Source organism: Cricetulus griseus, chromosome 8 (genome assembly GCF_003668045.3).
Source record: "Cricetulus griseus strain 17A/GY chromosome 8, alternate assembly CriGri-PICRH-1.0, whole genome shotgun sequence".
Taxonomy (NCBI): Eukaryota; Metazoa; Chordata; class Mammalia; order Rodentia; family Cricetidae; genus Cricetulus; species Cricetulus griseus.
Genome location: NC_048601.1, coordinates 12,200,204 through 12,222,158, shown reverse-complemented (window position 1 = coordinate 12,222,158; position 21,955 = coordinate 12,200,204). Strand labels below are relative to the sequence as shown.

Here is a 21,955-nt window from a genome sequence, read left to right as displayed (position 1 = left end):
AGATTTACAAGCCGGGCGGTGGTGGTGCACGCCTTTAATCCCAGCACTCGGGAGGCAGAGGCAGGTGGATCTGTGTTCGAGGCCAGCCTGGTCTCCAGAGCGAATTCCAGGACAACCTCCAAAACAATACTGAGAAACCCTGTTTCAAAAAACAAAACAAAAACGAGACAGCACGGTTTGAGGAATCCGAACTGGGGAAGTTGACCACCCTAAGCTAAATGTGGACTGCAAGTCCTCTCCTTTTCCCAAGGAAAGACACATCGTTCAAGCAGGAAAATAGCTACAGCTTCACGCTGCAGGGACATCTCCTATTCTGGGGTCCCAAGCCTGTTTTCTGACGCCCTTAAGGACCGTGGACCTTCAACCTTTTCCCCTCTGGAGAGCACCCGCCACAGCCCGCCGCTTCCGAGATCTAGAGGTCGCAAAGCTGAGCGCAGCCTCCGAGCACCCCCCACGCGTCGCCAGCTTTGTGCCCGGCACCCAGAAACAAGCGAGGAAAAATCATCCACGCAGACCAACAGCACCCAGCAAGCCCGCGGATCACTTTCTCCGCCGGTGGGCGGAGCCACGGGGAATGCCGCTCCAATAGGAACCTGCCCCCAGGCAACCTCATTTGCATACACAATGCAAGCCAGAAACCCAGCGCTCGCTCCCTGGGCGCCCCAGCCTCCCTCCAAGTAACCCAGGCCGATCGCAAGTGTCCCAGCTCCGTCCTGATGCTCTGGGGGCCCTGAAAAGGGCCGTTGGGTTGGGGTTGCGAGAGACCAAGACGGCCTAGAGCCGACAGCCGCGCTTAGCCGCCAAAGCCATAAAGAGTGCGGCCCTGGCGTTTGAGCGCGTAGACCACGTCCATGGCCGTGACCGTCTTGCGCTTGGCGTGCTCGGTGTAGGTGACAGCGTCGCGGATCACGTTCTCCAGGAACACTTTGAGAACGCCGCGGGTCTCCTCGTAGATGAGCCCCGAGATACGCTTGACGCCGCCGCGCCGGGCCAAACGCCGGATGGCGGGCTTTGTGATGCCCTGGATGTTATCGCGCAGGACCTTGCGGTGTCGCTTGGCGCCGCCTTTTCCGAGCCCTTTGCCGCCTTTGCCACGTCCAGACATGGTGAACAAACAATCAGCAGAGAAACAAGAGAGAACTACAATGCAGTGCGCCCAAGCCAGAGCTTATATTCCCTAGGAGCGGACCTGTTTGAAAACAGCAACCCGTGGGCGGAGCTATAGGCCCCACCCCCACCCCGGCTCTTTACTCCCTGCTGCGGTAGCTCCAATCAAGACGGGGAAAGACTCAATGTTCTCCCCCAATCTGGAAAACCCTAGCACGTTTGAAAATTTAAACAATATAAAATAACAACTTATTTTCCTCTTCTTTAGCGCAAATAAAAAGGCCCCATTATGCTTGCTATATTCAGTACGCTCCGAGTTATTTTCTAAGCAGAATGCTTATTCTGACACTACTGCAAAGTGACGCGAAAATGAATAGGAACTAGCAATAGAAATTCAGCTTAGGGTAATGCAATTTACATTTTCACGCGTGGATCTTTTGAGTGGATGGTCCCTTTCTCTTGTGACCGAGCTAAGAAAATGATTTACTCTCCTCTTCACCCTCTGTTTTGTTTTTTCTGCAGTGTGTGGATTTTCTGCTTCTCCTGCCCGGCAAGCACATTAGTATTTTCTTTTCAACCAACTGTCTATTTTTATAGCTACTTAGCTGAGCCATTGTAAGGTGTCACTTAAATAAGCTTGCATCTCAAGCTTGCATTTAAAACCCAAGGGTTCTCTCCAGGTGTGTCTCTGGAGGTTGCAGTAGGAGGATTGCCGCCAGCTGAAGACCAGGCTCAGCTACACATTTCACCCCCTCATTATTCAAAGGTCTTGTAAATTAACATTTGTCAGAAGCGTGACTTCGAGTGGACTTTTACTGCAAGTCCCCAAAACATAAAGGGGCTCTTTCGGTGTCTTGTATTTTTTCCTTTCGGAAACAGGATTTCTCTGTGTAACAACCCTGATTGGCCTGGAACTCACTTTGTAGATCAGGCTGGCCTCAAACTCAGAGATCCATTTGTCTCTGTCTCCCTAGTGCTGGAATTGAAGGCATTCACCACCACCACCCGGCGGTGGCGGTGTTACTGTTTTTAAGACAAGACTGCCCTGAAGTTTACTGCACTGAGAAGACAGCAGGATTTAAGGAAGGGTTCACAGTACTTTCCTAGGTGCTTAATGAGCCCTTAGTGAGTACTGAGCATTTTAGTAAATTGTTATTTTCTGTAGTCTTGAAGATATACCTCCCAGCAGAAAAATGTTTTCCTAAATTTTTATATTTCTAAATGCTTTTAATCTCCAGTACGTTCCAATCTTCATCAATCCCCATAAAGCAAACAGTATTTGTTGTTGTCTCTGTTAAAGATTAATTGATTCCTAGGACAACTGGAGGGAAAAAAGCCTGAGTCATTAAATTTTATCTCATGATTTTAAATCCTTGGCTCTTTAGAATTCTTACAAAAATAAGGCAAACCTGCATCTAGAATACTTTCTCAAACTCAGTAAAGACCCATCTCAAAAAAAAAAAAAAAAAAGAAAAAAAGAAAAAGAAAAGAAAGGACTTTTCTTTGATATAAACACAAATTCAAGCTGGTTTGTAGAAGTCATTCCAGTAACTGCACCAGAGGCTTCCATAGGCATTAGCTCCGTATATATATCTTGCTGAATGCTTAGGAACATTAAATAATGTATCCAAGTCAGCTGTTAGGTGGTAATGTCAGGATTTTGAGGAAGCTGTCTGGCTCCAAGATGATTGATCATCTTTACGGTGGCAGGATATATTGCTCAGATCCAAAGAGTGTATTTAATACCCCAGCTACTGTTTATTCATCCTTGTGCTAGGCAATAAAGCCATACATAAATACATGACTGGATCCTATGTAGCTCAGGCTGGGCGGGGACTCTGTTGCTAACAATTATCTTGAACTCATTCTCCTTAATATTTAAGATCACAGGCAGGCCCCATCACACTTCACTCTGAACTTTATGTCAATGAAATCAAAACGCAATTAGAATAGGCAGAGGCTAAATTTGTGGTCTTTTAACTAAATGGATACTAAAAAAAAATCTAAATGACATTTTAACTAACGTTTGACATTACAACACTTGTGTAATTTCAGAAAATATGGTAAATTGAAGTACTGCAGTGGAAAGTAATCGCTAATCAAATAAAAAAAAAACACCTTATTTTATTGCAAATGTCTCGGGCCTATAATTTGAATATATATAAGAAGAAATCGAAGCATTCTTCTTCCAGTGGCTAGGCCTATTTTAGAGCAGAGGATTCTAACGTCTTGGAGCATTGAGCGACGGCCTTCATCTCCATCTCCAAGAAATGGGATTACAGACAAGCACCATGAGCATGGCTTTCCTTAATTCCCCTTTTTTCCTCCCCTCTCTTCCCTGCCTTCCTCCCTCCCTTCCTTCCTATCAGGCTGGTCTGGATCTCAGAATAGCTAAATCCGACCTCAAGCTTTCTGGCAATCCTCCTGCCTCGTCTATCCTGGAGATGGGATTACAGCCAGTGTCCTCCCTTTCCCGGCAGCCAATTCCAACAGGACGGAGAAAGCCTGTGGACTATGTAAATTAGGACTAGGAATTTGCGCTTTTGATTGGGCCGAATCTGGGAAGGCGGGCGCTGTGCTCGGGCGAGCTGATTGGGAGCGGCTCCTGCCCGTCGCAGGCGGCGGCGGCGGCGGCGGCTGCCGAGTTTGGCGAGCTAGTTCCGGAGTGGCGCACGGCGTCCCGGAACTGGAGCTCGGGGCGCGCGGTCGAGCATGTCGGGGCGAGGCAAGCAGGGCGGCAAGGTGCGCGCCAAGGCGAAGTCGCGCTCGTCGCGCGCGGGCCTGCAGTTCCCCGTGGGTCGCGTGCACCGGCTGCTGCGCAAGGGCAACTACGCGGAGCGCGTGGGCGCGGGCGCGCCGGTGTACCTGGCGGCCGTGCTGGAGTACCTGACGGCCGAGATCCTGGAGCTGGCGGGCAACGCGGCGCGCGACAACAAGAAGACGCGCATCATCCCGCGCCACCTGCAGCTGGCCATCCGCAACGACGAGGAACTCAACAAGCTGCTGGGCCGGGTGACCATCGCGCAGGGCGGCGTCCTGCCCAACATCCAGGCCGTGCTGCTGCCCAAGAAGACCGAGAGCCAGAAGGTGAAGAGCAAGTGATTGCCCCACGGGTGCGCAGCCCGCAGCCAATAAAGTCGGTGAAAAGCGAGTAATTCGGAGAGCTGTGTAGTCGCGGGACCCACGGGTGGCTGGGTGGGGGCGCGGGCCACCCTTGAGGCCGTGTGGGAGCCGGAGGGGACCCGACGCCTCGGTTGGGAGCTCTCCCTGGAGCATCACAGTGGGCAGGAGAGGCGCAGATGTGCCGGAGGCTACTCCGGAATCGACTTTGCCTGAGACCCAGGCTTTCGCAGCGAGCAGTGGCAGGAGAGGTGTTTTGAGCGCATGGACCAGAAGTTGCCTCGCTGGCCATCCTTAGGAAAGTTGAGCTGCTTGGAAAAAGAGAAGGACATAGGGACTTAGTCATTTAAGATCGATAGCCTTCTAAGTAATAGATGCTACGTATTCATGATCTGAATACCTGCCATCTTCACCTCACACCCTGTGTCCAAGTTTCTTGAAAATGAAGTAATTTGTGCAATACGGAAGTGAGTCATGGAGTTTGCTCCCTGGACGGTATTGCATAACATCGGGGCCCTCGGTCTTTAGTGTATGCTTAGCAGCTTTTTTTTTTTTTTTTTTTTTTTTTTTTTGAGACAGGGTTTCTCTGTGGCTTTGGAGGCTGTCCTGGAACTAGCTTTTTGTAGACCATCCTGGACTCGGACTCACAGAGATCCACCTGCCTCTGCCTCCCGAGTGCTGGGATTAAAGGCGTAGCTTTTAAAATTATTTGCTCCTGCTGCTCATAGTGGCGAACACCTGCCATCGGGAGTAAAACGTCATTCGTGGCTAGTGAGTTCGAGGCCATTCCCGGGCTACTTTAGGAGTGTGTCTCAAAATATATACATGTATTTTCCCCTCAAGTTTTAGCTTCTTAATAGCCTCTTGAGCATTGTTTCTGGAAATTGGCTTGATTTTACTTAAAACTTAACCCTACTTTTAGGGATAATTAACAACTTTCCTGGAGTCCAGGGTTTTCACTAGCAGCAGAGTTGTGTAGTGACATGGCAAAGTTAAGAGCAAGGAGAAACCGGGCGTTGGTGGCGCATGCCTTTAATCCCAGCACTCGGAAGGTAGAGGCAGGCGGATCTCTGCGAGTTTCAGGCCAACCTGGTCTACAGAGCAAGTGCCAGGATAGGCTCCAAAGCTACACAGAGAAACCCTGTCTCCGAAAACAAAAAGAAAAAAAAGAAAGAGCAAGGAGAAAGCAGGTCCCTGGGAATGCTCTTCTGTTGGCCATTCCATTCCATCCTCAGGAACTCATTCTGCCCACAGTACCCACCCCAGGGTAGGTGTCCCTCTGGCTTCATGTTTTCCTGGGAGTCAGAGTTGAAGTCTTCCTCTTCATTTGCAGCAGCTGGTCCATTGCCCTCATCCCCAGTGTTGACTGGCCTCTACTTGCATTGGTGTCAAGTGGGGAGAGTACAGCTGGGAAGAGGCGGCCAGCTAGGTTGCCACTGTCCAGAAACATCCCCCCCCCCCATGGTTCTTGAAGACAGGAAAAAGGACAATTAAATAAAAATTACAAATGAGTGTCTGTCAGTATTGCTTCTCTGCTGTTTGTTGAATGGATGGTGGAATTAGTCTTCATGGTCATCTTGAAAGATGTGCAAAGATCGGGTCACACACACCTCTCATAAAGAGGCGGATTGCTCCCTCTGACACCTGAGAGCAGACTCCAGTGGCATTATGGGCAGTTTCTGGAGGTAAACTTAATAATTCCTGTTTGGAGGACTAAGATTTTTTAGTGCCGTATATTATCATTAGTTCCATTGAAATATGCCATCTACACGGACTAAGGGTTTGCCCTGTGAATAAATAATAAACAGGAGTAGGTATTTATGTGAACCGGATATGAACAAATACCTACTCAGCCTGTGGGGCGCTGATGGCAGTTAACAGAAATGTGGGCACCCAAGTGTAGCTTGATGGACTAGTGAGTTTAATTAGGGTCGGCTCCTTTAAAAGGGGTAAGGCCACACTGGAGGCTGTACCATTGAGGAAAAAACAGTAACTGAGTCCTGGGGAGGGTAAGAAAGCAGGGGGTGGGGCTTGGGAGTCCCTCCCCAACAACCATGACTGCATAAATCTTGGGGTGAAAGGTGGGATCTTGAGCCCACCCATGGCAAAGTGGGTCCTGTCTTGTGCAGGTTATCACAAATGCTGAGAGTTGACAAAGGCAGGTCTTGTGGGTGGGGTGGGGTGGGTGGGACAGCTTTCCCAAGCGGTAGGAGTTTTAAAGAATTGTAGCCAAGTGAGGTTTACAACTCTAATTGCAGCACTTGGGAGACTGAAGGAAGACCCTGATTCAAAAGCCAGTCTCAGCTACATGTTCCAAGAAAGACAGGGCTGCACAGGTAGACTGTCTCAACACAGTGAAAGTCACTCTCAGGTGTCATTAGTTCCATTAGATAGTTGTGAGTGATCCACTTGGAGCCAGTATGCCTGCAGTCACCCTTCTGTATCCATGAGTTCCACATTTACAGACTCAAACATAGCTAGGTTTTAAGTGCTGGTTTGACATTTGAGTCTAATTTACTAAAGATGAGGCATCTGGAACTTGCAAAATGTGAAGAAACAGGGGCAAAGGTGGCAACACCTAACCCATCTCTTTTTCTCCTTATTCTTAACATGAGAACGTTACTGGAAGAACACGATAAACAAGAGACAAGATGGCGACTGCCCCCATTTCCACCCAGCCTTCACTACCACTGCTCCAGAAATGTGTAGGATCCTTCCAAACACTTCTGCACTTCACAATTTCTGAAGAGTTTTTAAAAATTGAAAAACGGTTTATTGACAAACAGTTCTGCAGAACTATCCAGCCTGTAGCCCTTGATTAAGTCCTTGAGGCTAATTTAAAAGGCCAGTGTTTCAAGCGCGAGGTGTGATGAAGGCAGCCTAGCACCTTTCCCTATGGCCTGAAGTCAGACTTTGGATCATATACATTGCCTGGTTTTACTGGCACACTGACACTTTCCCTGCAGAGAAATGCCGTTCAGTGGGACAGGGTGCAGTGTGGCCAGGGTTTGTTTGCTGTTTCCCTACAAAGCCAGTTTTGACTTTGGATCCGGGAGAACTGGTTTGTTCAGTTTTGTACTTCTGGAATGCAAAGGTTTAGCCCATGCTGTAGTTGGCACTGATTGGCCATGCTAAATGTGAACTCCATGAAGCCAAAGGGCAAATGTTATGGTGATTAAGAATTTGACCTTGATAGAATGGGACTTAGGTATGAAACTTAGCACAACAGAGCAGAAATCTCCCCTCTTAATGCTGTAGGATCTGTGGGCACTAAAGGTGTGCCTAGCAACACAAGCCTGTCTGTGGGAGTCACATGAGCACTGTTTCTGTGGAAATTGTCAAAGTTCTCCTATCGGATGTTTTCTGTTGCTGTGGTAAGACCATGACCAGGGTGACTTATGGTAGAGTGTATTTAGGTTTACAGTTGCAAAGGGACAGAGTCTATGATGGTGGGAACAGCACGGCAAGAGCAGCAAGCTGAGAGTTCACATCTTGAAACCAAGTACAAAGCAGAAAAAGCAACTGGAAAGGGAACTCTTAGCCTGCCTCCATGACATACTTCCTCCAACAAAGCCAGACCCCCAAGCCTGCCCCAAACAATGCCAAGAACTGGGGAAAAGGTGTCCAAATACAGAGCCTCTGAGGGCCATTCTTACTCAAACTACCATGTCCACAGCTCTAAGGTTCTTCAGAGCCCCGTCTAAACAAAGGGGAAACCTTGTTCACACCTCTGAATTCCTGGGAAGCCAGTATAATCTTGAAGGAATTCTTCCTCTTTATCCATTTAGATTTCAGTTACCTTTTGCATTTCTAATAAAATTCATTCCCACCTAATGAGACGTGGCAGTTCCTGTGAAGTAACGCTGTAAATGTGTGCTTTGTTCTGTCCACGAACCAGGAAGTTTACACATCACCATGAAACATAAGACTGTTATCTTGGTATGGAACATTTTATTTCTCCATCAAACACTCGAGAGTTTAGGTCGTGGGAAATAACTTTAATCCAAGAATTGTACATTTTCTTCCCACATATCCTGCTTTGAAATAGGAAATGACATTGTAATCCATTTCACTAAAAGTAAAATATTACAAAATATTTACAGGAAAATATTAAAAATAACTCAAACACAAAAGTCAAGATGAAATAAACCTTTTTTCCCCCCAGAAATCTCTACTCCAGTGCCCATAGCACGAGTCAAACAAATAACTAAGACTTCTCTGATACAATTCCCAAAATGGAAAAGGGAAGAAAGGGGCTGAAATGGTGGTGTCAAAGGGAACGGGTGTTAGCAGCAGTGCTTCCGTCCTGGTCTATTGTAAAGAAACACCCTGTGCAGGGAATCCCAGCAAGGCAAGCGTTAGGAGGCTCCTGGAACTCAACTTGGAAAACACCCTGACAGTGGACGTTGCTCTTCCTAAGTTTAACCAGAGCCTCTTGTTCCACAAACCAGTGCTCTCAACAGAAGCCTGAGGCAGCATGAGAGGCTGTCACAGCAGCCCTTCCATCTCTTTCATAAACGCTTCGTAAACATCGTCCTTTGTTTGTACGGAGACTGGAACAGAAGGACCAGATCTGGGGGCTGCTTTGGCAACAGGCACAGCAGAGTCATCCTCTGACCTTCTTTGGGGAACAGCAGTGGCCCCCTTATTCTCCCGACGCACTCTCAGTGCAGTGGGCACAAACCGTGTGACCTCTGCCTTGGGATTGGTAATCTGGGGCTTGGCACTGATGGTCGCTGTGGCTTTCTTTTCGATGGTGGCTGCACTTGCATCATCCGCCTTCGGTCGCTGAATGAGACTGGGTGGGGCACTCAACACCCCTGGGTTGGGCAAGGGAGCTGGTGGGAAGAGCCCAGGTGGGGCAGGTCCAAGGGGAGGCACCAAGGGTGGGCGCATCATGCCAGGACGAGGAGGAGGGATACCTAAATGAAGAGGTGGGCAGAATGAGTATAAGAACTAATGACGCTTAACTGCCACTAAGGATGTTTAAACATAGGCTGACACAAGATAATGTTCACCTTTAGTTTGTAGTAACTGTACTCACAAGGTTTTCTTCCTCCTAATACTGTCCTATTTGAAAAGCCTAACATCAAGCTGACAAACTGGTTTCGCACACATTTCCACTCTGGCTGTCTGTCCTAGGATGCTACCCTGGCTATCTAGTGTGATGGTATCAAGGGCAGAGGTGGGGTTGATCACCCTGCACTAGTAACTTAGCTTCTATCACTCTCACATAGTGAACAGGAAAATAGTCTTAGTCCTGGCTCATTAACTGGTAATGGAAGGAGAGACTGTAACTATGCTGTCTTTTTAAAGTTCACAAACTTCTGACAGCTACGACACATACACACCTCATATCAGATTTCTACTTTCTTTTTAATTAAACAGCTGGATCATGTGGCATACACCTCTTTAAAAAAAATTTTATTTTTATGTGCATTGGTGTTTTGCCTGCATGTATGTATGAAGGTGTCAGATCTTGGAGTTAGACAGTTATGAGATGCCATGTGGATGCTGAAATTGAACCTGGGTCCTTTGGAAGAGCTGTCAGTGCTCTCAACTGCTGAGCCATCTCTCCAGCCCCACAGATTTTTACTTTCTTCAAAAGCCACTTAAGAGTGAATTTAAAGGTACAAACTGCATCAAATCTAAACTGCTGATTACCTACACTCACTCTATACACCACCAAGACAAAGAAAAGGCCTCAGCTGCTGAGTTTTAAAAGAAATCTTCACATTAAAATGCAACATTCAATGTGGTAAATAATGTGGTCACACTAAAGCCCATAATGAAATGTGTATGTCTAATTTTGACAATGGGGAGAGGAGGGAGCCCCCCTTGTGATTTAAGCTTGAAGATGGTAATTTTGAGGACCCATAGGGCACAACTGTACCTGTGCTCAGCTAAACTTCTCAGACAGAGAACCTTTGCAAAGTGTTGACTTGCTTGGGGAAGTCAAGCGATGAGAGCAAAAAACTGTAAAAGCTTACTGAAGAACACACTTCCATGTGACCCACTGGAAGAGGCTCTCAGGTTCCCTCAGATACAATGTACCCTATAACACAAACCAGGCTAGTGTCTGCTACAGAAACGGAAAACTTTACCTGGAGGTGCAGGAGGAGGTAGCCTTGGTGGGGGTCCTCGAGGAGGGGGGCCAGGGGGAAGGCCTGGAGGTGGGCCTGGGGGAGGGCCAGGGGGTCGGCCTGGTGGTGGTCCTGGAGGTAAAAGCCGTGGTAAAGGCCCTCGGATTCCTGGCATTCCAGGTGGTCTCAGGAATGGAGGAGCCCCTAAAAGGAGAAAAAAAAACAATGTCAAACAAATCGGCAATATAAAAGCAACTCACGTAGTCATTTCATTCAGAAGTCAGATTGCTTTATAAACACATAAAAGTGTGATATAAAATTCATTCAACATGCATTTGAGCACTAGGCAAAGGGCATCAGATTTGTTATTAATCTATCCCTTTAGGTCCCAGCTCTAACACATGAGAAGGTATTCACTGACACCAATGCAGACTGGCCTGGTCTGTCACTTTAAAGTACTAAAAGATGCACAACCTGTTCAGGCATCCAGCTTACATAACCAGAGATATGGACAAACAGAGAGCTTTGGACAAAAAGGGACAGCTGTCACAACTCTTGAGCTGCCAGCCATGCTCACAGAAGGGGGCGGTTTTCATTCCCCCCTTTGAGAATCCTTGGTAGCTTAGAGATGCAATCAGGAGGAAACAGAACACATCAGTACTGATGACACGTGCTGCTTTGGGGGAATAATTTCACACCGGCTTCACTGAAACAAAATGCTTACCCCTCATTCTGGGAGAGCTTACCTGGCGGTGGCCCAGGTGGGAGGCCTGTAGGTGGCCCAGGAGGCCGTAAGGGTGGGGCGGGTGGAGGTCCAAGAGGCGGCGGTCCTGGCATGGGAGGTGCCTGTATCTGGGAAGGAGGAACAGACTGTGGAGGAGCCTGCTGCTGCGAAGTGGCAGCAGACGCGCCGTCAGAGTGGGAATCCTCCTTGTGCTGCTTCTGCGACTGCTTTTCTGCTTCAGAATCATCAGACTCGTCGTCATCATCATCCTCTGAAAACTCCTCCACTTCCCGTCCTTCCTCAGGGATTTCCTGACCTGGAAGAATATTGTAAAACAGGTGAAGGGGGTGACTTGTGCTGTGGAGAAATCTTTTTGTACACTGTGAAGATGTGTTACTCAGACTGGTTTAATAAAAAGCTGAATGGTAATAGCTAGGCAAAGAGGATGCTGGGAAGAAGGGTGGAGTTGCCAGCCAGATGCAGAGGAAACAGGACGTGCAGGAGAAGAGCAAACAGCCAGAGCCACATGGCAGATGAACAGTAATGGGTTAATTTAAGTCATGAGAGCTAGTTAGAACTGGGTGGCAGCGGCGGCGGCGGCGGCGGCGGCGCACACCTTTAATCCCAGAACTTGGGAAGGCAGAGACAGGTGGATCTCTGTGAATTCAAGACCAGCCTGATCTATAGATCGAGTTCCAGGACAGGCTCCAAAGCTACAAAGAAACCCTGTCTCGAAAACCAAAAAAACCAAAACAACAACAACAAAAAACCCCCAAAACAAACAAAAAAGAGCCAGTTAGAAACAAGCCCAAGCTATTAGCTGAGCTTTCATAATGAATAGTAAGTCTCCATGTAATGACTTGGGAGCTGGCTGGCAGGACAGAGAAAGATCAGCTATAGACTTGTGCTTTGCAGCTTGGAGAACAGTGACCAGAGAATACACTGTAGCTGGGTGTGGTGGCGCATGTCCTTGATCCCAGCACTTGGGAGGCAGGGGCAAGATGATCTCTGACTTTATGGTCAGCTTGGTCTACAGAGTGAGTTCCAGACTCTGTCTCCCCAAACCAAGTAAGTATAATACATAAAAATAAGAAAACTTATTCTTAAAAACCATCAACCCAAAAGCCTTTTTCTACTATTTGAATACACAACAACCAAGTATTCTGTTCATCTGTAACTAGTGTAGCAGTATAACGAGCCCAGGCTGTTATTAGAATAAGATAGACTTGGAATTAGATGTCATTCAGGGCTGGCAAGATGGTTTGCCCCTGAGTCTGAAAATCAGAGTTCAATTCATGGGACCCATCAATGGCTGCAGCCAGCTAGACTCCTCCCAAGTTGTCCTCCCACGTGCAAGCTCCAGCTCGAGAACATATGGGCAGCCAGAACTAGTCGTTTCCATAGCTCGCTGGCAGTGAAACTCTGGGCAGCCTACCAAAGGCAGCACACCTTCAGTTTTATACAATACAGAGCCCAACAAATGGAAGAATGTATGTTAAGCAAGTAGCTCAAGGAAATATTAGAGTCATTCATTCGAGCTTCTAACCTGCCATTCGAAGCATCATGGCTTGAAGAGGAGTCAGCTCCTTCATGTTCTTCTTCTTCTTCCTTGATTTTCCAGGCATATCAGCAAATCGGACACTCAGACCTAAACGGCCAAAGAAGGAAATGAAAAAATGTCCATTACAATGCAGACACTATAAATACTAGGTATGACCATAACCCAAGACAGAAAAGTGCAGAGAGACATATTTAAACATAATCAATGCTGCGCTAATTGGTGGTATATATACTAGGATGATTTAAAACTTACAAATTTTGAAAACATTGATACTTAAAAAATATATAAACCCAGGGGCTGGAGAGACGGCTCAGAGGTTAAGAGCACTGACTGCTCTTCCAGAGGACCTGAGTTCAATTCCCAGCAACCACACGGTGGCTCACAACCATCCGTAACGAGATCTGGTGCTCTCTTCATATGTTTAAGCATGCATGCAGATAACTGTATACATAATAAATAAAATCTTAAAAAAACAAACTGAATTAGCCAATGCAATTTTAAGCTCAAAACACGCACCTTACAGCAACAATTTTCTTCAGCAATTCAGTCAAACATAAGTCATAGGAAAGATGAAAGCTGTCCAACTCATGAAACTACCATCCCACTAACCCAAGTCTATCTAACCTAGTAACCAACACAGAATATAAGAAAACTGAGCCCAACAGTGTTGTGAAAGGACAATACTTCCTAAGATGCAGGGTGCACCAAAAATGCAAGGTGATTTAGCATAGAAAATTAGCAATGTAATTTATGACAAAAGGCCACCTGAAAGATGGGAAAAATCTTAGTAATATCCTATCAGGCACTTAAAAAAATATGATTACTCTCTAATACCACCAATTCCACCACAAAAATCTCTTCGTAAACTAGAAATACACTTCTTCCACCGACACAGGCTACCTACTGGACACTGTCAAGCATTACACTTTCTATGTGTGCCGAACTGCAGTTTTAGTACCCAGGAAAATGGCTTGACTATGATAAAAGCAATAAATGTTTGATGAAAAACAAGACAGGAGACAGCCATTTGAGAAACATGCACGCTGCTGAAACATACAAGAAAATACTGGTGCCACCATCTTTATTCCAGCGCTCAGCAGGAGAGCTTAGTGATTTTGAGGCCAGCCTGGTTTAGCGAGTTCTCTGCTAGCCAGCTAGTGAGACCCTGGCCCCTCCCCACCCACAAAACCCCAACAGCAGCTGGCAGCAGAAGAGGAGAGAAACCATGTAGCCTCTCAGGAAAAAGCAGTCCATGGGGCTCTAGCTTCTCTCTCCTTTATAAGATCAGTTCCTACTGAAGAGTCTTCTATATTTTATAACACCAGGCTCATCCTGTCACTATTTGTGATAGATTTTTTTGATATTTGTAATTATGATTAAGAAACACTAGGAAAGGGATAGAGATGGCTCAATGTTAAGAGCCACTGTGCAATCCTGAGGGGACTGGAAAATCTAGCTCCCAGAGATCTAATGTCATCTTCTGGCCTCCTGGAGCGCCCTGACACATTCATCTGCACACCCACTTAACTCTCACAAATATTTGTAAGAATAATGTATCAAAACTTTTCAAACTATCAAGACAAATGGCCAGGCATGGTGGCTTATATTTGCAATTCCCAAATGTGGGAGGGTGAAGCAGAGGACCACCACAAGTTTGAGGCCAGCTTAAGTAACAGTGACACTTGTCTCAAAACCAAACCAAACCAAACCAAACCAAACTGGGCTTAAAGCTGGTCTTGACTGGCTCAGGTGGATAAGGGTACTTGTCATCAAACAAACTGATATAGTGGACTGAGAGAACCAACTGTGACCTCCATGTATGTGCCCTGGCATACGCACATACACTCTCGGACACACACACACGTGTGCGCGTGCGCACGCGCACACACACACACACACACACACACACACACACACACACACACACACACACACAAATATAAACCACATAGACACCACCTCAAATTACAAACCAAAGGAGCTGGCCATGACTGTGACTCTGTACTGGGCTTATCTGTGTGCTGATCTCACCATGGCACATACCTGACTTCTTCTCCTCAGGGTTATCGCGCTCACTGTCCTCACGGTGCCCAAACTCATCCCCCTCGCTCTCTGCATCAGATCTGTCACTGTCGCTGTCATCAGTGCTGTCATCGTGCTTGTCCTGGTCCATGTCCTCAGGGTAGCCATCGTCTTCGCTGGTACTGGACACGTCATCGTCATGACCTCGCTGAGCTGATGACAAAGACAACAAGTATGATTGTCCTTCAAAGTACCCAGAAATACAAAATTATGCTATTTTTAACTTTATAACATGTAAAATTCTGTATGCAATGTCAGCTGTCATGTACTGTGATATTTTTATTGGGTACTTGTTTTAAATACTTTTGTTTTCTTGTAAGAAGTTCAAACACATCATATTAGAAGCAATTATTTCTGTGTATAGTCACATGCACTGTCAGTAACTCTAGCCAGTTGAAAATAAGCAATTCAATCCAGTCTTAGGGATCTGTAGTGACATCTGTATGCAACAGGCTCTCACCAGGCAGCTCTGGTGGATTACCCCTGGGAACACACAGCAGTAAGTACATGGTGTCCTCACTCCCTTGTGTTCTCATTGTGGTGAACATGCTAAGTATGTTTAACATAGAAACAATCTCAAGAAGGACAAAAGGAAAAGACCCTGCCCCTTCATACCAAGTTCTGGACTATACAGCATGTCTTCATCTCGTCTACGAGGGGGAAGATCTAGAGCAAAACCCACTTTACGGCCATACATCTGCAGAACCTGAGGAGGAGGTGGGCCAGGTGGAGGGCCCGGTGGTTTTCTGCCAGGGGGCAAACGTGGAACACCATGTCCGAGGAGCGGAAGGATAGAAACTGCCCGAGTTGGCGGCCTGTAAAGAGAACTTGATCATGTTATCTATGCCTACAGTGGCGGTGAGAACGTCTAATTCCCTGTACAATTGCAATGCTCCCACTCCACATTTCATTGCTCTCACACTAATGACACCCGCACAGCCTTGCATGTCTCCCTGTACTGGCTGTGGCACCTCAGTCAAAAGCTGCCGTCACGACAGGCTTCCTTACCCATACGCAGAGGTTTTCTTAAGGATGGAGGGTGGCTGGGCACCAGGAAGCGGAATGTCCTGGATCAAGATGTTGGAAGGAGCGTGCGGCATGTCTGGCAGAGGGATGCTGTCCACTTCAACATGCTGAGCATTCTGCAACACAGAGACCCAGCCAGCTGTGCAGCACCCATCCAAACCCAGCCCCAAGAACCCGACATCCTCAATTTGTTTTCCAACTAACACAAAGATCATGAGAAATCACCTCAAGCCAAAACTGCCCAGGGAACGAAAGAAATCTATCATTTCTTCTTAAAGAATCCAAATATAGCTTATTCTTTCAAAATCCCTATAACCAGTATGATTTGAAAAAGCTTCGGTTTTAAAGAAATCCAACCGTGGCAGGGCTACTGCAACACTCTGCTCAGCAACACACATCTGTTGACAAAGAGTACCCAGTCTCTAAAATTCATGAACCTTTCTTGGGATTCTGTCTTGTATTGTTGGAAACATGCCATCTACTTCACCAAAATCATTCCATTTGGGGTTTTGATTTTCTGCCCCAGTAAAGAAAAATTTGTAATAAACTATAAAAGCTCACACAAGTGGGTATATCCTACTCCTCAACCGACTTCTGACACCTTGCAGTCAGCCAGTGTTAACAGACCTGTTTTTGCCCATTTTGGAAGTATAAGCACATGGAATATTAACGGAAAGAAGCAACACCGGCTGGGGCCTCATCCATGTTCTTTTATAGTCTCCAATCCCAGGCAAGGATTAAAGGTGTGCATCACCATGGCTGGCTCACACTGTTACTAATTTTCATCATGTGTTGTTTCTCTTTATTATCAATGGATTACTATACAAATACTTTCTGCTAGAGCATAAGGTGCACACTTAATCTAAAAACACATCTGGTCCTCTCCCAAGAGCAGCTTTACCTTAACAGCATCAAAATACTGGCTCAGTTGAGCCCTCTTCTGTTCATATTCTACTTCTAGCTTTCTCAATTCTTTGTAAATATCTGGATTTTCTTTTTCATAAAGTCGTAGAATTCGTTCAAAGGTTTCCCGCAGCTTTTTACGCTTGTCTTTCAGGACTTTCTCATTTAACTGTGGTTGTTGCACTGGGTTAAACTCTGGGAGAAAAGCAGATTATAGAACTGTAAACAAAGAGCTACTTCATCAATAACAAACTAGTTCCAGATACCACCATTTTATTTTTGAGTCCTCTGTGCTCAGGGGGATAGACCACCAGGCAATCGCATCTTCCTTCGGAACTCCCAGGCTAGCGTGCTATCTCCTGAGTTGCATTCCTAGCCCTCCCTGGGACTGGAAATGAAAGAGCAGCTTTCCCACTATCTGCGTGATGTTATGGCCTTGTCTCCTGGCTACCGCTATCCGCACACACGTGTTCCACTTTCCACCCCATGCAGCTGTTCACTAGAGCTGTGCAGGAGAGCAAGCAGACACAACAGTCCTCTGGAGACTCTCTGGGCTTCCTCCTAGAGACAGCTTTCTAGGGCTGTCTCAGTTATGGAAGCCAAGGCACACCTTTCTATTTTAATTAGTTCAGATTTTTATAAATGGAACTAGGGCCCCGATGATTAAGACATTTTCTCCTTTTTCTTCAAGTACCAGTTCAATTAAATTCTTTCCCTAAATCTTCCTATAACTTGATGATTTACTCAAATCTAGAAGATATATTATTGCACTACTCCTACTGACTAAGAATTTGAGTGCATGTCCTTTTTTATTCTGCTAACTTATTACGGCAAAGGGAAAATATAATTAAATCTGAACAATTATAAAGTGAGCTGGCCAGACTCGGCCTTTGTTGCCTAATAACATTAAGTAATCCCAACTGAATGATGGCTTCTCTCTTCTAGGACATGTGATCTCCAGCTTGCAATGGATCTTATCTCTTCACTTTATTTCCAAAACATTACAACAAAATGTCGTGTCCTATGCCATCAGGTTGCTCGGTTTTCTTAGGCCTATGCTGCTTGCCATTGGGGACCACACTATTATAGCTGTTAATAAATCTGGCCTTTTCATATACTCTTACCCATTTCATCCAATTTCTCCATGTCCCGGATAATCTGTTTGGGATCTTTCATCTTCAAAACCGCAGCTCGGACCATCATTCGTTGTTTTTTGTTCTTAGAAAAACAAAAGAGAAGACTACTAAGAGGCTGGATGCTCAGGACATTATTACTTCAATTTGCCTCAAGAATCTAAATCATTTCACATTTTCCTTTGGTTTCAAATCATGTTTAAACCACCAGGAACAGTTATGAGATTTCTTGTTCTCAACAATGTGTGGACATTGCTAAAAAGGTATGCTTTCACAGAAAGTATTTCTTTCAACCCAGTTAGACTGTTAGCAACTACCACAGGAACAACTTTTTTAAAAACAAAAAACAAAGGGCTGCTGTTAAATTAAAAAAAAAAAAAATACAATGCTGGATAGGGATATTTTTGAAAGACTCGAGAGCATACCAGAGATTATAAAAGCCCTGAATGCATTGAAGAGTGATACCAAATGTTTACCCCTCTAATTACTCTGTCAAAATTCAATAGCTAATTAGATACACAAAGATATCCACCAACACATTTATTGGCATTCATTCAATAGCTTTTAACAAAGCAGCTACATTTTGGTACATGGTAAAAATAATTACTTTCTCAAGACAGGGTCTGATGTAGCCCAGGCTGGCCTTGAACTCCTGATACTCTTGTCTCTGATCTCCACATCCCAAGTGCTGAGATTACAGGAGTGTGCTACCACAATCATCTTAAGAATTATTTCTAAAAGGCATTTTTAAATATAATTTTATATATGGGCGTGTTTGTGTGAATGTGTAGGCATGTGCTTATGAGTTCTTGTGGAGATCAGAATAGGGTGTTGGATTCCTGGGAGATGGAGGAACAGATGGCTGTGAGCCACCCAACATGGATGCCGGGGATGGAACTCTCAGATCCTCTGCAAGAGCAGTACGTGAAGCTATCCACTGAGCCATTACTCCGGCCCCCAACGAATTCTTTTTTTTTTTTTTTTAAACTTATGAGGCAGGAGAATTACATAAACAGTGTCAAACAAGCACTATGAATGGAATGTCCAAAGTTTTATCAGTCATATCAGTTTTTAAACATAGTAAACTGTCTGGTTTTCATGAGAAGTATAAAGCATCTTTTCTAGCATATAATTTACATGTTATTATCATTCATGAATCTCAATCAATATACAGAATGTGTCTGAATTCATACCTTCTTCAATTCTCTTTTCCGGGCTTCCTTTCCTAAAGAGAGGGAAAGAGACCATATACCTCAAATCTTCAACATTAACATTACCACAAGACAGCACACACTTTTTTCTTCTGAGGCTCCCCTATGCAACACCTGGATATGCACTGGCATCGGTGGCTTCGACCTGCAGACAACTGCACAACTGCAGCACTTCTAACCCTAAGAACTCCAGATGCTAAAATGTTTCTTTTCACAGAAATAACTGAACCAATGAGAAAAAGAGATTCTCAAATACCAAACTAGCGCTTAAAACTCATTTGTTTAAAAATTCCAACACAAAAAGAAAAACAATCCAATTTTATCCTGCAAGCCAACAAAGCTTGACAAGAACATGGTTTTAACTGATGTACACTCTCAACATTTTAGTCATGTGAGTTAATTTTAAGAATTCAACATGACTTCACACAACTCCCTTCTACCAATGCTGAACTTGCTTAAGCCTCGGGGAAATATTCTTTGCAGTTTTTAACTCTTCAACGTCATCATTTCACACTAATGGCACTTACGAGCTTGGTCTGTGGGGTTCATAAACTTCCCACTCTTGGTGGAGGATGTTGATCTCCGTCCCATGTTGACAATTTATATGATTTACTTCTTCATTAAAGAAACAAAACAAAAAAACGAAACCTGGAAAAAGAAAAGAACTCAGTTTTCCTGTATGTTTAACATGTCTTCCTTTTTAGAATTCCCATCAATTTCTGGAAATACCCCTCTGATTATTAATTTTGTAAGAACTTGTTCTTTGCCGGACGTTGGTGGCACATGCCTTTAATCCCAGCACTTGAGAGGCAGAGGCAGGTGGATCTCTGTGAGTTCGAAGCCAGCTTGGTTTCCAGAGCAAAGGCCAGGATAGGCTCCAAAGCTACACAGAGAAACCTTGTCTCGAAAAAAAACAAACAAACAAAAAACAAAACAAAACAAAAAAAGAACTTGCTCTTTAATTTTGAACATATAATATGGCTTTACCTTTCTTCATCACAGAAAAGCTAACATCTGTACAGTCAAGGCAACGAGACACATGAACTCTCCACATTTAACACTCTGCTATGGATTATGTAGCACTGTCAACTGAAAAAAAATTCAACTAGGAGTTTGCACTTGGAATGTGGACTGGGCCATAAAAGACTATCTCAAAACAAAACCCAACTAGAAAATGTTTTAATAATGTGATACAAACCTGGAGTGTAAGAAGTCAACAGTTCATTTCCTACACCCTTCCCCCTTTATATATAAGGTGAAGTCAAAGAGAAGTAGTGATAATGACTCTAGGCTCAAAGACAAATATATGTTCTCTACTTTTCTCCTTGGCATAGGCACTGTTCATTCAAAACCCCACAGATGGTAAAAGGTAATTAATTTAAACATACTTAATTTAGACTCAATACCAAGTCAAATATGACTCATGACTTTCAAGCAAAAAAAAAATGAATAGAACTTCCCAATCTTAATATTAACATACATACTTTTCTTACTAACACATATGACTCTTGATTTATTTTAAGGTAACTAAAAGTGGCAGGTCACTGTAGGAAAATAATTTCAAAGCTTGTATTAGTATCAGTTCTTCTATTCAAAATGGATGAATGTTAACTTTAAAATTTAACCTTTCCAATAATACAGTAAAGAAATGTTAGCCGTTGAAACGATGTGACATTTGGCTACAGGTATTCCCCCTTTGCACACCCAACCAGTCGACTTTCTTTCTTAAAAAAGACACCTTTGAAGGTAGGGAATAGGTAGATCCCGAGACAACTTTAACAGACTCCCACAATTGTAATTCCCTTGGCTCCTCTGTGAAGACTTCGTAGGGTTTTTTTTCTGTTTGTTTTGTTTTGTTTTTCTTTCTAGTTAATGCTTCTCTCACCAAGGGATCAACTGCCCGGAGACTATTTCACTATAAAAACGTTTCGTTATCCGAAAAGAGGAGGGGCAGGATGATGGGGAGAGGAAGGGAAAAGAAGGGCATTGATTATAGAGAACTAGAAGAAAGGAAGAAAGGAAGGAAGGAAGAAAGCAAGCAAGCAGGCACGGATACAGACTTCTATAGCTTTCTATTTTATATATTCGGGTTCACCTTTTGACCTTTTTTTTAATTTTTCTTTGCCCCCTCCCACAACTGAAAACACGGCAGCCGCGAGCCGCTGAGAATTTTTCCGAGACCGCACGGTCTTGGTCTACAAGCGCGACTCTCGTCAGCGCAGGGGCGCCCGGGAGAGGACGGGGCCGCGGGCCCCCGACAGCGCAGGAGCCGGGGCCGCTCGCCCGCCCGCTGGCCCGCTCGCCCGCAGGCCGCCGCCGCCGCAACCGCCGAAACCATGGCGACGGTTGATACCGACTCGAGCGGCCGCACGTCAAGCCAAGCGGCCGGCCGCCGCCAACGGGAAGCGGACCAACGCAGCGGGCGGGCCGCGCCCGGCCGAGCGCCCGTCGGCCGCCGCAGCACCCCGGCCCCGGAGCCCTCCCGCCCGCGGCTCCCGCGACCCCGGCCCGGCCCGGCGGGGGGAAGAGCGCGGCCCCCGGCGCTGGGGTCTGAAGCGGCTGCGCGGGCCCCGGAGGCCGTGGCGGGAGCCGCAGCGTCGCGACCGCGCACACTTACGCCACTGCGGGGCTCCCGGGTCGGCCAGGCCGGGTAGCGGGCGGTGCCGGCGTGCTTTGGGCGGCGGGGCCTTCACCTCTGCCTCTCGGTCAACCACCCAGCCACCGCCATCTTGAAACCTCGCGCCCCTCCGCCATCCTCGCGTCACTTCCGGCACCCGCGGCCGACGCTCTCACCGCGTTGCCCAGGCCCGGGGACTATCGAGAGGACACAGCGTCGTCGGGGCCAGAGTTGCTTCCGCTCCGATCCCACGTCCGATTGGCTGTCTGTCGGCCAAGAACGCCACCCCCTCCCCCGCCCCCGCCCCCTCCCGCCTCACTCCGAAGCGTCGTAGATTGACACTGGTGTCGCCCAATGAGAACCAAAGAGGGAAGGTGCCCGTTGATTG

At 46.0% G+C, this 21,955-nt stretch overlaps 3 protein-coding genes across 3 annotated transcripts; 1 reads left to right on the top strand and 2 right to left on the bottom strand.

Moving 5' to 3' along the window:
* Positions 1–648: 648 nt before the first annotated feature.
* LOC100755357 (histone H4) lies at positions 649–1,148 on the bottom strand. Its single transcript, XM_035448538.1, has one exon. It carries the CDS (start codon positions 1,103–1,105, stop codon positions 794–796), a length of 312 nt encoding a protein of 103 aa, XP_035304429.1. The 5' UTR covers positions 1,106–1,148; the 3' UTR covers positions 649–793.
* A 2,580-nt stretch (positions 1,149–3,728) lies between these two features.
* LOC100757684 (histone H2A.J) lies at positions 3,729–4,262 on the top strand. The gene has a single exon (XM_027429911.2). The coding sequence runs from the start codon at positions 3,820–3,822 to the stop codon at positions 4,207–4,209; it is 390 nt and encodes a 129-aa protein (XP_027285712.1). The 5' UTR covers positions 3,729–3,819; the 3' UTR covers positions 4,210–4,262.
* Positions 4,263–8,158: 3,896 nt separating this feature from the next.
* Wbp11 (WW domain binding protein 11) lies at positions 8,159–21,733 on the bottom strand. Its single transcript, XM_027429910.2, has 12 exons — positions 21,568–21,733; positions 19,478–19,598; positions 18,933–18,964; positions 17,731–17,824; positions 16,605–16,801; positions 15,686–15,819; positions 15,293–15,492; positions 14,639–14,830; positions 12,581–12,682; positions 11,057–11,350; positions 10,332–10,514; positions 8,159–9,149 (listed from the first exon to the last, which is right to left on the bottom strand). Exons 2-12 carry the CDS (start codon positions 19,539–19,541, stop codon positions 8,716–8,718), a joined length of 1,926 nt encoding a protein of 641 aa, XP_027285711.1. The 5' UTR covers positions 19,542–19,598; positions 21,568–21,733; the 3' UTR covers positions 8,159–8,715.
* Between the last annotated feature and the right edge of the window lie 222 nt (positions 21,734–21,955).

What these genes read in the sequence shown, in the direction of transcription:
- LOC100755357 (XM_035448538.1), bottom strand. Translation starts at nt 1,105, where the DNA reads ATGTCTGGACGTGGCAAAGGCGGCAAAGGGCTCGGAAAAGGCGGCGCC.
- LOC100757684 (XM_027429911.2), top strand. Translation starts at nt 3,820, where the DNA reads ATGTCGGGGCGAGGCAAGCAGGGCGGCAAGGTGCGCGCCAAGGCGAAG.
- Wbp11 (XM_027429910.2), bottom strand. Translation starts at nt 19,541, where the DNA reads ATGGGACGGAGATCAACATCCTCCACCAAGAGTGGGAAGTTTATGAAC. An exon ending in GGAAAAGAGAATTGAAGAAG is followed by an intron (nt 17,825 to 18,932) that starts GTATGAATTCAG and finishes TGTTTTTCTAAG; the next exon opens with AACAAAAAACAACGAATGAT. An exon ending in CCCTGAGGAGAAGAAGTCAG is followed by an intron (nt 12,683 to 14,638) that starts GTATGTGCCATG and finishes TTGGCCGTTTAG; the next exon opens with GTCTGAGTGTCCGATTTGCT.